The sequence below is a fragment of the Podarcis raffonei genome, chromosome 3 (assembly GCF_027172205.1).
Source record: "Podarcis raffonei isolate rPodRaf1 chromosome 3, rPodRaf1.pri, whole genome shotgun sequence".
Lineage (NCBI taxonomy): Eukaryota > Metazoa > Chordata > Lepidosauria > Squamata > Lacertidae > Podarcis > Podarcis raffonei.
Genome location: NC_070604.1, coordinates 69,049,785 through 69,063,291, shown reverse-complemented (window position 1 = coordinate 69,063,291; position 13,507 = coordinate 69,049,785). Strand labels below are relative to the sequence as shown.

Here is a 13,507-nt window from a genome sequence, read left to right as displayed (position 1 = left end):
CTTCCGTCACATCTGAATATATTTTCCCCCACAGCATATATACTGCCTTTTAGGGTGTAATGCCCAAAACAGCATCTAGATTTCCCCACCGCCTTCACATTATAAACTACCTCACTGTTGAAGGGTGCTTGAGAAAAGGACTGGAGTGTGCTTAATGCACCATAGCTGTATTTTTTTTAGCCACCACTAGGTTCCATGACTGCCTCGCCTTGGAGAAAGGCTATTTCTCCTGACCTTTCCCTAGCAGCATTCTGAATGAAGGGAAAACCCCTAATAATTCTTCAGAAAGTAGAACCATTATTTCCCCAGGACCCAGCTGGAAATGTGACTGATAATGCTTTAACTGTACATCAGGGAATTGGACAAACATGCCAGTTCAGGGCCATCTATCCTGATCTGCCATTTTGTAGCCCTCCTTTTATAGCTTTCCAAGTTGCTCCATACCTGGCATACAATATGTCTATGCAGAGTAAATAATTTTTAGTTTGGCAGTTTATCCTCATCTTTGCTGGAGGTAAAATGCCTTGTAAAATGTGTTTTGTAAGTTATTTTGTTCATTTGTATTAAAGCGAGCTGTCTATAAACAGTAAGAAATAATCATATGTATAAAAAGCCCTATATTTCTGCAGCGTAATTTTATATTAACATGAAAGTGTTGAATTAAATGTTTTAAAACAAATGAACAGCCCTTCAACAATGCTTCCAGATTGTCTTCTGAAATAATTTTAAGGCTAATGTCTTTTTATTTTTGTTTTAGATACAATTCTGACAATATTTAAAAACAAACCACTTTGAAAATGAAACGTGATGTTAATTGTTACTATGTTCACTGTGGACATTCACCATTAAAACCAGGTGGAACAGAGAAAAGATCAGAAGAGCTCTGTATTGCTAATTATGATAAAGACTTTTGTAAAGACTGCAATAAAGACTATCAGAAGGTTTTCTACAGTGACCTGCACAATGGAAGTCCCAAGAGTGTCAGCATCCAAAGTGGCGAGGAACCTGTACATAACAACAAAGAAAACCAAGAAATATTGTGGAGGCATGTTCAGAGTGTCAGTGAAATGGACAATGGAAATGAGGACAGTGGGTATTCCTCTTTGTTGGGCAATCAGCACGAATCTACTGTCCACGATGATAGCATGCCTTTGGCAGGAAACATCAATAATACACCAAATCACCATCTTAATCAAAGAAAAAATTTGCTTCCAGTCCTCCATTTTGAAGAACTTGTCTGCTCAACTTTGAAAAAAACTAGTAGAAGAAATCCAAAGACATGGGCTCTTGTCTTAGATAAGATTGTTTCCAAGCAAAACATGGAATTTAGGAATCTAATTGGCAAAAAAATGGGACTAGATAAATTAGACATCCTTGGTGAACTGTTCCATGGAAAGTTCAGTCATGTACTAGCAAGTATCTTAAAACATCTCAGCTATATGGACTTGATAAAGTGAGTTCATTTAATATGGTGTTTGTACATTAAGCTGAATTATAAGGTCAAGCTTAAGAGACCATTTTTAGTGCACCAATTTTCCTCATGGACGAATACTGCATGAAGACATAACTTAAGTGTCAGCTAGCATACCCATGTGAAGTATTGTGCAAATATTCTCTTTTACTGTCTGTTCCCAGTGCTCTGGCAATAAATATTAATATCTCAGAATGACCTTCGTTGGGTGACATCCAATCAGCAGAAGAGACCTGTTGGTTATGCAACAGGATTCCTCTTTCTATTCACCTTTGCAGTTGCACCAAACTCCAAAATACACTCTGGAGGATTGGAAGACCCTCTGAGCATATGAGGCGAGGAAGGGGAAGTCTGTTCACATGACATTGGATGTTACCCATTCAATTTAATTTGTTAAGGCATTGGTAGGGAAAACAATTTTATATTTGTAGATGTTAGAACCCTTTATCATTTTTCATTTCTGCTTTCCTTTATTTCATTTCGGACTATTCAAAATAGAATATGAACCTGTCCAACTCCTATGCTGTGCTAAGCTTAGAGTGGACACTTCTGAAACGTGCACGTCCTTTCTAAAAGGGCATAGGAGGGAGATGAATGTACAGCTCTGCACTGAGGTTGCCTATAGATTTATAATAATGGAAAGGTTTATAAATGGTGCCTTGAAGGTATCTGTAGGTAGAATTGTTTACTTGGTTAAGCAACGGGATTTGATCTTATTTTCTGAATATAACTGATGGGTTTTTTCACAACAGTGTGGCTAAAGTGAGCACTACGTGGAAAAAAATTCTACAAGATGACAAGTGGGCTTTCCAGATGTATAACAAAGCACTGAAATTGACTTTGGTAAGAATCTCTACTTTCCCCCGTTCTAAGTCCTGTTTTTATTATTGAAGCACCTACACATCTAGGAACTGGGGCAGGGGGTTCTATTATTTCTGTTGCAGGCCTCTGATTGCTAACACAAGCTAAAAAGCAGAGGTAGAGAACCTCAGGCTCTGTCTGGTCCAGGGCACACACTTCACAGGCAGGCTCTCCTTTGTACTCCCAAGTCTTCATGCATGGCTGAAATGCCTCCATGAATTCTGATGATGCCTCTTCCTTCTATGAGGGTAGAGAGGTACATGCATAGGAACTAGTCTACTGTACAAAGGCACAATTTGGATTTGTTGCTCCACCCAATTCTGCCTCTGGCCCCACCCACCACTGACATGTTGGCCATTGGGCTGAAAAGGTATATACACCCCTCCTGTAAAGGTAACTTGCTCGTTTTCTCAGGCCCACAAGTTTTGGCTGGATTTGTTAGCCTGCTTTTATTTGTGCCAGATAACTTGGTAGGGCCTGATTAATATATGTGGCAAGGCTCAAGAGTAAGGGCTGGGCCTTGGTCAGCTTTGCATGCAGCTGTTTTGCACCACCAATTGTGCAAGCAGCAAAACATGCCAGGAGTCTATATGCTGGGTTGCCAGTGGCAATGCCTGTACAATCAAATCTTGTTTTAATCATCTGAGATATTCCGAAACTTCATACAACCACGCACAGCGCTTTGCAAACATACAATCTAGGAAGCAGCAATTGACTAGTTTCCCATTATGTCCAAACTGGGAAATGGCAAATAATGGCTTCTAAACAAGTCAGAATATGAAAGGTAGCTTAAAGCTGGTTTCCAGAACCTGGTTTGTTTGGACGATATTAACCATAGTTTTCAGTTCAGTTGGAATAGAAATATATGACAGATAGAGGCTTCCTGTCATGCATGCATGCTTACATAAAGGTGCTGTATGTGGATGCATGCACATTGGACAAAAAGGTTCCTGCGTTGCAGGGAGTTGGACTAGATGGTCCCTGTGGTCCCTTCCAACTCTATACTTCTATGAACCTCAAACATATCTCAGCTTATTAAGCCAAGATTGGATTGTGAATGTGGCCAGTGGCTGTTGCTACTGGCAGTCCATCAAATAGATTTTTTTTGAAGCCCTGGTTCCAGTCTTGCAAATAAATTTGGGGAAGAAATTGGCCTACAAATACATTTAGTAGCCTGCCAGCCAATCCATATTTGTATAGCTCTCTTTGGAAGTTCCAAAAGCAAAAAACACTTGAGGATCTAATTTTTAATACCTCAATTTTAATAAGGTCCCCAAAGACACATCTAGAGGCTATTGGGCCATATGCCACCTGGAGGGCTGATACAAGCTGTGAGTTAGCATGGCCTGTTCTACACCATGGGTCTTTTATTCATGAAAATTCCTGAGAATTTGGCAAAAGTGCTGAGACATCTATTGGTCAGATAGTAGATTGTCTTTTGTAGGAATAGTGCCAGAAAGTAGAAGGAAGACGTCTCCGAAGTATCGGCTAAATTTCCTTATTCTGCTTTTGTTTTTTTACTCCCTGAATACAAAAGCAGGTTCCGATGTGTATGTGTATACTAACAGATAATTAGCACTTTACTTTCTTTTTTAATCCGCAGTCTTGTAATAAACATTATTTTCTTGGCAGAATAACAGCGTGAAAGCCTCCAGACAGGGTGATACAAGGGAATACGCTCTTTGTCGAGAACCGTTAACTCACGTTCAGAAAGTATCAGCTGCACAAACCTCTAAAAAAGCATCCAGAATCAAGGTGGACAACCAGAGCTCTTCCTCCTACAGCCGGTACACACAGTTTTCCGAGGTAAAGTGCTTTTAATTCTGAGTGGCTTCTGGTGATGCCACATTGTTAGTAATAATTTCAAGTACAATGGCCCCATATCATGTGCCAGTTATTCTTATACAGTACAAACCTTGTGAAGCCAGATTAAGCGAGCAACATATTGAACTGTTTAACAGGCTGTATCTTTTGACAATAGAATTTGAAGTAGGGGAAGCCTTAAATTCTTTTTAGAAGGGCAAGCAAGCTGTAAAAACATGGTGTGTATTTAAATAAGCTTCATTTTGATTCAGGGAGATGTTTACGAAAGTAAAATCCTTTTAAAAAATATTTTATTTTGCTCAACAGGTTGCCATGACTTTGAAAAACACTGAAAGCCTGAAAGTCTGCAGCTACTGTGGTTCACCTGCTAAGTATGATTCCCATCTGCAGAGGGCAACATGTATCCGTGAAGGCTGTGGTTTTGACTTTTGCACAAAGTGCTTATGCAGCTACCATAGTGCCAAGGACTGCTTAAGTGGAAAGTCTTTGAAGCCCTCCTTCAAATCAGGACCCCTTCCTGGTACCAAAAAAAGCAAACAAAATTTACGCAGGCTTTAATTTGAACTGAGGGACAGGCTGTGGCTGTTGTACCATGGAACCTGATTTGGAGGTCCAAAAGAGTGAATATGAAAGAAAGAACTGACTTGTTTAAAACCATTTTTTAAAAAGAATGAAAACATAAATGTATTTTGGAACTTTTCCAGTGGGTTAGATGCTTTTAAATTTTTTAAAAATGAATTTGCTATTCCAAATGTCCTACCTGCTGTTTTAAAAAGGGCATTCACCAAAAAAATTAAATTCAATTTGTTTTAAAGGGATGGAGAGGGTAGCATCTGGACAGAAAGTGGAATTAGGTTTTGAAAGTTCAGTAGAATAAATTTGTTTTAAGAAATGAGCTTTTGTTTTAATGTATTCAGACTTCATGCCTTACAAAAGCTTTTAGAACTTTACTGTTGAATGACAATGGATATGAAATGCATTTTTTGCTAAATACGCAATAATACCCTTGTATTTGCGTTTTGAAATATTTATTGACCAACTTTTGTCTAATTATTTTCAAAGCATTGGATGTGACTGGGATTAATAACCACTCTGGTCTTCATAACTGCTGAAACAATACTGTTTATCATGCCCCCATTTCATTCCTGGGCAAATACCCTGATGGCCAGTTATCCCTTTACTTTTCTTCAAATCCAAGATGCTTCTCCTGCCTATATACTTGTAAATACTTAAATATTTGTCTGTCTCTATGCTGAAAAATAAATTTAACTTTATAAATAATACCAACACTATGTTTGTTACAGCACACAAATAACTAGAGACAGGTACATTCCTGCATGGACAGAACTCCATACAATGGGGGAGGCAGTCACACACACCATGCCAAGCTAGCCATGTGCACATCACAGTTCAGGCCCAGTGAAGAGTCACTAGGGACAAATAGGCTTGGAGGGTCACATTTGACCTCTGGCCTTGAGGTTCCCAACTCCTGGCCTAGATTTTTAGAAAGGAAAATTGCCCTGAGCAATAAGAACAAGAACTGTGTGTGGGTTTTTTTAATCCCCTCTCATAATAAAGAGTTCCATGACAGATATTACACATGCAGCTGGAGAGAACATTTCTTCGCCATACTTGGAACTTATCAGAGTGGGAGCATTTTAAGCTCTCTCTGGTATGTATGAGCTTATTTTACTGCAGGGATTCCTGTGGTACTTGTATGCACAGTGGTGTGGCGTTTAGCCCATTTGAGTTCTTGCTCATATACTTGATGTATCCCCTTGATTCCAGCTATATTGTGACACTGCTACCAACTTTTTGCACTTAAGGAAACCTAACAGTGAAATGTTGCTCCCTACAAAACTTTTTCTCTTCCAGTTTTTTAGAAGTTCTGTGGCATTGATTGTGTATTATGTTGCACATAGCCTTAGCTTTGCGTTATGCAGTTTTAGGTACTTATTACTAATTATGCCACAATCGTGCTTTGAAAATGTAGGTTGCTCGAAAAATTGCATGGGGTTGGTATCTTTTCTAGGGTCCTTCAACTGGCCTAAGTTACACCATTTTCATTTTTTACAGTGACTGCTTAGTTATTGCATAGCTTAAAGGAGACCACACGATGGGGCTGTTGCAGCATTACACAAATGTACTAGGAAAACATGTTTTTGGATGGGAGAAGAAAAACATTACAGTGCATTTTGATTCATTTTATGAGTTGTTATAAGGCATGATCCACAACTTTTTTCTTGATCCCACCACACCACCCCAGAGAACCACAGACATCCACCTGAATCCATTTAAAAAAAACAATGTTTAGACTATAATTTTACAGAAAGCCCACAAAACAAGTTCAGAGTGAAAGGGTTGCAGGGAATGAAAGAGATGGGATCAGGAAGGAGAAAGGAGCCACAATGATCTGATGTGGTTCTTCTGCATGTCTTTATTTTTTTATGGCTGCTTACATTATTTGTTGTCAGGAAGGCATCTCTTATGAATCTTAATCACTTCATGATGAAAAGGTAAGTGCAAGATTTCTGTAGTGGACAGAAGAGGTCACCTTATTTTAAAAAATGAGGTCCTACTTTTTACCACCTGGGTGTCAGTGTGGCCTACTAGAATAAAAAAATTGCAATATAAAAAATTAAATTTCAAGAAGTTAAAATCTCAGGAATTGGAGCAAAGGACTTCCAAAAATCAAGGGGAATCCCATACAGAAACCCTGAAATAGTAAGCCATAGGGGCATGATAGTGCTATAATTGTTCACCGTGATGTGTTATAAATTTTGCCTACAGTTTTCAAGTAAACTGTCTTCAAGTCATACTGCATTACAGTTTTGGTGTACCAAGCAGGGATGCAGAAAGTTGGAAAGTAGGTGCAGGGTGAAGAGAGATCTGTGGGTGCCCTTATCTGGACAGGGATAGCCTAACTACTGTTGTCCATGCTCTGGTAACCTAGGTTAGATTACTGCAACAGGTTACAGTGGTACCTCGGGTTAAGTACTTAATTCGTTCCGGAGGTCCGTACTTAACCTGAAACTGTTCTTAACCTGAAGCACCACTTTAGCTAATGGGGCCTCCTGCTGCTGCCGGAGCACGATTTCTGTTCTCATCCTGAAGCAAAGTTCTTAACCTGAAGCACTATTTCTGGGTTAGCGGAGTCTGTAACCTGAAGTGTATGTAACCTGAGGTACCACTGTACTACTGTGCTACACCACTTCCCTAAGAGGGAAGGCAGAGTAAACGGGAGAACATCACGACGGGTAAATTTAGATAAAAGTAGCACCGTGCATTTACTGTTGCCTTTTCCAGTGTTTGAACATGCCAATTAAGTACTTAACCTGAGGTACCACTGTAGAGCATCTGCTTTGCATGCAGAAACTTGCAGGTTCAATCTCCAGCATCTCTAGGTAGGCCTGCGAGAGAACTTTGTACCTTGAAGTGCAGCTGCCAGTCACCATAGACAATATTGAGCAAGATGGACTTAAGGGATTGTCCTAGTGTTAGAGAGCTTCCTACATTCCTGATTCTACCTGGTGTTGTTCTGTTATGGCGCTTTGGGCGCTTCAAGGCAACCTGTTTGTACATTCAACATCAGTCCTGATTTGTTCACATAAAGCTGATGCAGAGGATTTATTGAGCATTTGATCTAATTTATTTTATTTAAATATTTTAAAACAGCTTTCAAATAAAACATCACAAGATACTAAAAAAAACACAAATACTACAATAAAAGCATCAAGCACACAACCAAAAGCTGGTTGGCAAAGAATCTCAGGTTTGAAAGGTCTTTTTCAGAAGATGTCTGAAAGAGCAGGGGTGATTACTGCTGAACCCCTATTGGCAGTAATTGGGAAATACTTCCAAGTAAAGATCTGTAGGGTTGCACTGTAAGTGAGTTTAGGATAGAAGCCCAAATCATCCATGGCCACCTACTTTGCAGTAAACATACTGTTGGAGGCAACGTGGTGCTCCCACCATCTGGCAGTTTGGTACAATAAAGTCTGCATTCCATAGGTTCATCAGAGGGGTGTGGCCGATTATCTCAAGGCGATTTGGCCTTAAAATGAATAATTGAGAGGATGAGGTTGGCCTATTCCAGGGCAATGATGAGACTGAACGTTGGCTCTGTTCTTCACAACTTGTATTCGTTTCCCCCTCCTTCCCACTAGAGGGCAAACTACATCTTTTCTTTTTCAAGCAACAAAACAAGAAACAATGTCTCATTTGAGCTAATTCTGCAAGTTGTTAACAAGGCATGAATCGGAAAGGGAACCATACACCTTGTTAGGCACATGTCTTCTACTCAGTATTGTTTTGTGAGGATGTAATTCAGTTTAACTTATTGCATTACAAATGCAGATGTGTCTTAGAACACCAATGAACTGGGGGAAAGATCATCTACAATTTGCTCATAAATACATTTTAAGCAGCTACTTTAAACAAGGCATGCTTCTCATTTTAAAGTAGAATGCCATTTCCAATCTAAAATCCCAGTAACATGCGGAGTAAATAATTCCATGTGAAGCGGTATATCTACATAGAATACATTTTAAAATCTAAATTCTGCGAGGGCCTTCAGTTCCCTCACTGCGAGAAGTGAATTTACAGGGAACCAGGCAGAGGACCTTCTCTGTAGTTGTGCCTGCCCTGTGGAATGCCCTCCTATCAGATGTCAAGGAAAGAAACAACTACAGTGGATGCTCGGGTTGCGAATGTGATCCGTGCGGGATGCACGTTCGCAACCCGCAGCTGCGCGTCTGTGCACACGCAGGTTGTGATTCGGCACTTCTGTGCATGCGCAAAGCACAATTTAGTGCTTTTGCGCATGTGTGACCGCCAAAACCTGGAAGTAACCCGTTCCTGTACTTCCAGGTTTCGGAAGTCTGTAACCTAAAAAAACGCAACCTGAAGCGTCTGTAACCCAAGGTTTGACTATTTGACTTTTAGAAGAGACCTGAAGGCAGCCCAGTATGAAGAAGTTTTTAATGTTGGGTGGTTTATTATGCTTCTGTATTTGTTGGAAGCTGCCCCAAGTGGCTGGGGCAACCCAGTCAGATGGTTGGGGTACAAATAATAAAATTACTACTGCTGCTGCTACTACAAAGTGGTCCATAGAATTGTAGAGTTGGAATGGAGCGCAAGAGTCACCAGTCCAACTCCCTGCAATACTCTGTTCTGATCTAAGGCAATAGAGCACCATAAGACACGCCAAACAAATCTAAGAATGGATATAACTAAATCGTGTGCCTGAATAGGCCTGAAATGAAAAAAAGTTCAGCATCTAATTATAACTGACTACAACACAAAGTGATGCCTTTCATAGGTGAAATAGCAAGCCTGTATCAAAGTTAAGCATAAGCTATGTGTGCCACATTTTTTTTTGGGGGGGGATATATTACTACTCTGACATTCCAAGCATGGAATCATCTGTTGCATGTGTGGCTAAACACCCTCTGGGTGTCTGTATTTTGTATCACAAGGGAATTAAGACTTAATTGTCATGTTTGCCTTTTAATAGTCATGTTTGCAAAACATGATTAACAAAGAAGCACCTGCTGGAAAAGATTTTACTGCAGCCCAAATTGCAGAAGAAGAGGAAAATATTGTTATCCTGTTAGGGAAACAGAATTCTGCTCTTTGTCAGATTTCTTAACAAAGGAAATGAAGACTCCAAAGTGGAAGGTGCTCCCATCTAATTTCCTCCCTTGTTTCATATGCCTTATTAAATATTAAATTCAATTTGGAGTTTTGTTTAATTGAAATACACCTTTTAATCCCTAAATTTTATTCCCATCAGGCCTCTGCTGCAGCAGACTCAAACACGTTCAGAAACTTTCATGAGCTTTCAAGCTAAGACTCTGAATCAGCAGACTTGACCTCTGCAAAGGCCCTCTTACTCACAGCAGTCACAGGGGGCCGAGTGCAAAAGAGGAAAAATAACTTCAAACAGTTTTTTCTAACCCTACCTGCTCTCTCCTATGTATCCATTCCCTTGGTATTCAAGGATGAAACGGAAACAGAATACCCTCTCCACCTCCAGATTGGAGTGTTATGTTTCTTGCCACGGAAAAATAGCAATGTATTCCCTCCTAGGGAACTCCTGCTCTGCAGTAGACAAATGTGGTTCAAGAGCAGTATACATATAGCATAAACTCATAATTTAAAAGGTTATTCAAATAAATCAGTACCATTGCAGGGTTAATTTTTTAACAGAAGTCTGAATTAAGTTATGGTACACTAACTTAACTCCCCAACTCTACTCGTTTAACTCTGCCCCAAGCATTGTTATGGATGCACCCAAGACACAGAAAATTAGAGAAAGGATTCAGCAGTGTTTTTACAGCTATTTCATCCACTGCTCAATAAAAAGGGAACTTCAGGATGAATTGCAAACTGGCATAAAGAGAGCTTGAGAAATTTACTGATTGAATGGGCAATGATCAGATACAGGGAAAGACCATGTGAAAGAAGGTTTGAGAGATATAGAATTTATATTGTATGGACATTTTCAAATTAGAGATTTTTAAAATATAATTGGTTGTGAACTTACAGAGAAGGATTAAGGCAGCCAAATAATGTTGAGAAATTAATTTGTCAAAAGCATGTCCAGTTTTTTAAAAAATATGCATATAGCACTCAGTACACAAGTGAACCATGTTATAAAATTGCTGTTTTAAGGGTTGCTTTTAAAAGTCTGGAATGGATTAATCCATTTTGCATTACTTTCTATGGGAAAGTGTGCCTTGGTTTTGGAATGCTTTGGTTTTAGAACAGATTTCTGGGATGGATTAAGTTTGAGAACCAAGATACCACTGTATTTAGAGTATGTAAAACAGGAAATGGCAGATGATATAAATGAGTAATGGATAAAGCAGATTTAATCCACTGCTTGTGGAACTGTCCCAAAGCTAAAAAGTACTGCTATGAAATGACATCCAAGATAAGCAATATTTTGAAGTATGGTTAGACCCAAACATATACTGTACTTACTAGTACATCTTCAGCATGTAGTCCCTAAAGATAGAGATAAATTATTGCACTGGATTATTCTAGCAGCAAGGATTGTGTGTGTGGATCATTGGAAAAAGAAAGAATGCCCCTGCTTAAGGGAATGGTTTATAAAATTCAGGACCTGGGTTCCTCCAGCAGCTGGTATCAAGAGGCATAACTGCCTCCATGACTGCATACCTGCCAAGTGCCCCAGAAAAAAATATGGGACATCCTGTTTTTTCATGCAAGACTGCAGTGGCCATTTGGGTTTTTTCAGGGTGCTTTTTGGGAGGTGGAAGTGGGACACAGGTCATGTGACTAACCTGGGAGCATGTCCTGGAAGATGCACATCCTGGTTTTGGGTCTGAAAAAGTTGGGTGGAGATAGCACATACTCATAATGACTAGAAGCCATGGGTAGCTTTCATGAACTTGTCGAATCCTCTCTTGTGGCAGTGAATTCCAGAGTTTCCTTAGGTGCTTGGGAGTATAATGAAACAGAAGGGACATTATTCAGTCTCTGCTGCATCCTCCCAACCCACACTATGCAGCTGGGCCATTTTGCCCCATTGACAGTCTTCCTTGTAGAAGGGAGGACTGAATTCACCTAAAGTTGGATGTAAAGGACTGGGCAGCGTACTTATTCATTGCAGCAAATGAAAGCCTTTTCTGTTACCTTCATAAAGTCAGAATAGCAGCCTGAAAATTATAGCGATGTTTCAGAAGCATTATTGCCATGAATTCAAAGTTAAAGTCTTTTATCTTCCCCTTAACCTCTCTGTAACCTCCTCCTCCCACAGCTCTGCATTACCCAAAGACTGGGGGTGGGTTAGTCTATTGAAGCAGTGCTCCATAATGACATTGCCTTTCATTATTGATCTTAGGATCTCTTTCTTGCACACAGATGTATCCCTAATAAGATCTCCCCTTTTAAAAACGTTCTAGGCCAACGTGTAAGTTATATAGATTCTGCAGGGGCCAGAAGAACAGAAAATGCAGCAAATAGTATCACCGTAATTTGTACAAATTATTTCCCAACTTTATTGTGAAATTTCAAATGACTATGACTTCATGTGATAATTCCAATAGCCACATTAAACATGGGGTTGCAAGAATTCTATTTCAGTTGGCTAATCTTAGCTAACCAAACAAGCTCTGCACAAAACTTTGGGTAAACATCTGAACCATAATGCTTTAGGTTTGTGTAATGTATCACTAAGGAAGAATCTTGTTCAGTCTAGTAAAACTGCAGAAAATATTCATTCTTATTCATTCATTCATTCATTCTAATAGTGTAACCTCCTATTTCCTCTTTACAACAACCATGGTTTCCAGCATTGTGAATAAGTCACATGAACCTTTAGCTTGTGTGCTCCTTGCTTCCTTTTCTACATGCTAGAGAAAAAAATCAAAAGCATCTGTTTCTGGTTGTAACCACAGTTCTCTATGATGTGCATACTCAGGGAACCGTAGCTTGTGCAAACCATGGTTTCAAAGCAAACAAGGATATGAAACTACAGCTTGATATTCACTTGTTTTCGCTAACCAGTTTAAATAAACCATGGCTCCCTGAGTTGTTTGAAATGGGAAATGAAAGTTGTCACTCACCTCCTCAGAAAAGAAGGGAGGAGAGGGGAGTGTGAAAGCCTGAGGTTTTACGTAGCTTCTTTATGTAGTAAGAAACTATGTTTGCCTGTTACATCTAAGCTGGGCCTCTGTGTTACACTGTAAACTGCTTTTCAACTTGAGCTGTGGAAGAATGTTTTGCTTCAACGCCCCCAAGCCCTTCCCCTGAAAATAACTTCACACTGACACATAATTTTAGTTTAAGTTATTGGGCAAAATTTAGGCCACAACTTTAATGATTACAGCAAAGTGAGCAGTATTGGCTTAGGCATTGGCAGCAGACTGACTCCTGCCTCTCTGGCTGGAAGTGTGAACGGGTAAACACCAAACGAGGGAGCAACATCGATGAAGACCAACTGAAGCTCACCCCGGAGTTCCTGCGGTCCTGGCATGGCCCTAGCCCCTCAAGCAGTCTTCGGACGAGATCCAGGACCCCCAGATTCCTTTACCAGAATACCCTTCTTCATGGAGGGGCAGGTGATGGCTGCACCTCCCCTCCCACACACGTCAATAAGCCAATGCCTAACTGCCAAACCTTACAAAGTTGTGATGATTGATAAGGTGGTAGGCAAAAACCAAGTGGCTACAGCCAATCTGCCAAATGGAAAAAATTCCTACCCAGCCCCTGCTCCAAAGCAGGTGACGCAATCCAAAGCAAGGCCAAAGCAACAGCACCTAAAATTAGGGAGGGAGGACAGGCGTTCGGCAGCGCGAAGCAAGTACCCTCAGTTACGTCGCG

The 13,507-nt window shown here is 40.1% G+C and overlaps 1 protein-coding gene across 1 annotated transcript; it reads left to right on the top strand.

Moving 5' to 3' along the window:
• The first annotated feature begins 797 nt into the window (after positions 1-797).
• FBXO5 (F-box protein 5) lies at positions 798-5,437 on the top strand. The gene is made up of 4 exons (XM_053382205.1): positions 798-1,453; positions 2,224-2,314; positions 3,965-4,138; positions 4,463-5,437. The coding sequence occupies exons 1-4, from the start codon at positions 798-800 to the stop codon at positions 4,712-4,714; spliced, it is 1,173 nt and encodes a 390-aa protein (XP_053238180.1). The 3' UTR covers positions 4,715-5,437.
• The last annotated feature ends 8,070 nt before the right edge of the window (positions 5,438-13,507 follow it).

Coding starts and splice junctions, on each gene's coding strand:
- FBXO5 (XM_053382205.1), top strand. CDS start 798: ATGAAACGTGATGTTAATTGTTACTATGTTCACTGTGGACATTCACCA. Junction 1,454..2,223: donor AGCTATATGGACTTGATAAA/GTGAGTTCATTT, acceptor TTTTCACAACAG/TGTGGCTAAAGTGAGCACTA. Junction 2,315..3,964: donor AAGCACTGAAATTGACTTTG/GTAAGAATCTCT, acceptor TTTTCTTGGCAG/AATAACAGCGTGAAAGCCTC.